Genomic DNA, 3,481 nt, shown 5'->3' on the forward strand with positions numbered 1-3,481 from the left:
TCAAGAAAATATGATCATATAACCCCAATATTATCATCCCTGCACTGGCTACCTGTTAAACTTAGAATTGACTATAAACTAGCACTACTTACGTTCAAGGCTCTAAATGGTTTAGCTCCAACATATCTAGCCAGTCTTCTAACACATTACAATCCACCATGCTCTTTAAGATCACAAAACTCTGGACTTATGGTAGTTCCCAGAATAACAAAGTCCACGAAAGGGGGTAGAGCGTTTTCGTATTTAGCTCCTAAACTTTGGAATAGTTTTCCTGACAGTGTTCAGGGCTCAGACACAGTCTCCCAGTTTAAACATAGAGTAAAGACTTATCTCTTTAGCCTGGCATACATTTAACACATCCCATAACCTTGCACTCCAGTACATCTAATTAAATGCACATTATCATCTAGTGCTGCTAATATTATGAACAGCAGCTATACTAATTCTGTTCCATTGTTTCCCTTCTTCTACCCATCTCACAGCATACAGAGACTGTGCCGGCCCCAGTGGCATCCGGAGATGGGCCAGCTCCAGCCAGGTTCTGCTTTGTGAGGATTGGGGTATTCAAAGCAACGCTGTGGACGACAACAACCTCCTTATTAATTTACATAATATTCTACACATGCTGTATCGGCATCACACAACTGAATACACATAAATGCACAATGTAATCACACTCTCCGCTGTCACCCAAATGAGGATGGGTTCCCTTTTGAGTCTGGTTCCTCTCAAGGTTTCTTCCTCATACCATCTAAGGGAGTTTTTCCTTGCCACAGTTGCCTCTGTCACCTCAAGCTTGCTCACTTGGGATAACATCTAGGACTGTTTGTCTGTTTGTCTGTTTATATGTTTGTTGTTTTTTATGTTGTTTCTCGTGTAAAGCTGCTTTGAGACAATGTTCTTTGTTAAAAGTGCTATACAAATAAAATTGATTGAATTAAATTGAACCGCCTACCACCAGTCTCACTGTCAATGAACCACCTCCTCCGCTAGATATAGATGGCTCCCTCGCTTATCAGGTACGCTCCATCCTCAACTCCCGCCGCCGGGGTAATCGTCTCCAGTATTTGGTGGATTGGGACGATTATGGTCCAGAGGAAAGCTGTTGGGTGAATGCTCAGGATGTCCTTGACCCCTTGCTTGTAGAAGAATTTCATCGAAGCTTCCCCATTCCCCAATCGACTCGCTCCTCGCCCGAGGGGGCGCCCGCGTCGTCGAACACCTGGAGGTGTTCCTAGAGGGGGGGTTCTGTAATGATACTTGCAGATCCAGAACGCCAGAGGGAACCATCACCCGAGTTTTGACATCATGAACTGATTTCCGGTGCCGGCTTATTTAAACAGCTTACAGCCCTTTGTTCCCTGCAAAGTATCGTTCTCTCTGAGTGCATACCGAGCGTTTCCATAATATTGTCTAGATGTATGATCCTTGCTAGTTTCCCCTTCGACTTTGAGTTTCGGTTTTGCGATTTGGTTTTGGTTTCTAGAGTGTGTTGTTTGCTGGTTTTGACCCTTTTTGTTTATCCACACTTACTACAAGTAAAAACTCCTCATACAACTAGTTTGTTGTGTGGCTGGTTATTATTACATGGACCCAGTGGACACTGTGGATCAGAAACCCAGTAAGCACTCTGTTCTGGACATTCTTGTACCATTACAGTTAGAACATTAATGCTACATTTTATTTGTTTGGTCTATTTTAGTTTGATGGAATCTGAAAAACATATACAAACAACATGACTATGTCACATGGATTAGTTTTAAGCATTATGATTGCTTACTTTAGAAACCAGTTTGGATTTAATGGAATGTTCCAGATGTAGATGCAGACAACAAATAATGAATCCAGACATGTTATAGTACACAAAATGAAATGAGAAAAAAAAATTAAAAAAAAATCAGTGTATAGCTAACACAGGCTCCTGTGTTCCATGTTAATACACAACAAAAGACAACACATTAGGGGACTTTAGTGCTTTATGATCTCAACTGTAAAAATAATTGAATGTAATTTCTTGATGTCTACATCAATAACAAAAAGAACTGCATGCATACTTTTACAAGGTTTTTATAAAGTAATTTAAGTTGATTTTAAATAGATAGAATTAAATAGATAGTATAAATAAATTTCATCCATTTACTGTGTCCAGTGGTATCCTGGCTAATCTGTCCTACTGAATAAATTTAGAAATTAACTTTGTTCTACATTAAAATCATCTATTAAATGTAATTGAATAAAGATATTCAGAAAACAGTGCTAGTTTCTGTTGTTCCACAAGGGGGCAGAATAAAACAATAAACCCAGCCACTAATAAACATGTGCTGCTGTCACTCTGTAACCATGACTTTCAGGAAAAGTCCAAGAAATTGAACATTGTAGATTTTGTACCTATAATGTGGATTTTTATTTTTTACCCATTGAATTAATTTTTACATTGAAGATAAAGCTTTCAGATAATAGGCAATAAATGAACACATTTAAGTGTTGTGTTATTTGTCATAGAAATAAACAAACAAATGAATTGATTTATTCATTGATTGATCCAAAAAGGAGTTTGAGACATCTGGTATAATATTTAAAATGCTAATTATTAGATGAATAAATAAATGTCTTCCACATGTGAGACTGAATGTAATGTCAGGATGCAGTAAGTCAAGAATCTGTCAGATTCTGATACCAAAACTGATGACACTGTCATATGATGCTGAGGGGTGGAGCTTCATGAACCTCTGAAATGTTAATATAATACAGAATATAGTACGGAAAGAATATTGTAATTTTTCTAACACCATTCATCATGATCACTGTTATATTCATGTGTCTGTGGCTTTCATTAGGTAAGTTAACTTTGACCTTTTCAGAAAGGAAGTGGTAAATTAATGATTAATTAGCCTGTGTGTTGTTAAGAATAATTAGAAAATGAGTCTGAGCTATGTACCTCAAAAATAAAAACATTTTGTTCTCTTCTCTATGACAGGTGACTCCATGGCAGATTTAATAAAGCCACTTTCCACTCATGAAGTTGCAGATGAAGGTGATGATGTTACTCTGTCCTGCAGCTACAAAGACTTCAGTGGTTCAGTAAATAACCTACAATGGTACAAACAACATCCAAAATCTACACCTGAGTTCCTTTTTTTCATCACTCTAAGTGGATTTAAAACTGACCCTATGCCACCACGTCTGTCTGCTGAAGTTGATGATAAAACTAAACAAGTGGATCTGATCATGTCCTCTGCTGCTGTATCAGACTCTGCTCTATACTACTGTGCTCTGCAGCCCACAGTGACAGGAAATCCAGCTGCACTGTACAAAAACACTGGCACAGTTTTGTTATACTGAAGGTAGATTAACTGCTTAAACTCTAATTTACATTCCATCAAATCAGGAACTCTTTTTTTGACTGTTTTTGACTCTCACAAATTTCAAGTGAAATAAAACTCACACAGCAGAATAAATTCATGAACAGGATATAACTGTA

General features: G+C 37.7%; 1 gene segment (V, D, J or C); it reads left to right on the forward strand.

The window, feature by feature from the left end:
• Window positions 1–2,797: 2,797 nt before the first annotated feature.
• On the forward strand, window positions 2,798–3,276 carry LOC131355652 (T cell receptor alpha variable 36/delta variable 7-like; the record flags this gene model as incomplete). The annotated part of the segment is given in 2 exon segments: window positions 2,798–2,837; window positions 2,978–3,276. Coding segments are annotated over 2 exon segments (339 nt in total), but the record flags the coding sequence as incomplete, so codon positions are not given.
• Between the last annotated feature and the right edge of the window lie 205 nt (window positions 3,277–3,481).

The sequence above is a fragment of the Hemibagrus wyckioides genome, linkage group LG07, assembly GCF_019097595.1.
Source record: "Hemibagrus wyckioides isolate EC202008001 linkage group LG07, SWU_Hwy_1.0, whole genome shotgun sequence".
Lineage (NCBI taxonomy): Eukaryota > Metazoa > Chordata > Actinopteri > Siluriformes > Bagridae > Hemibagrus > Hemibagrus wyckioides.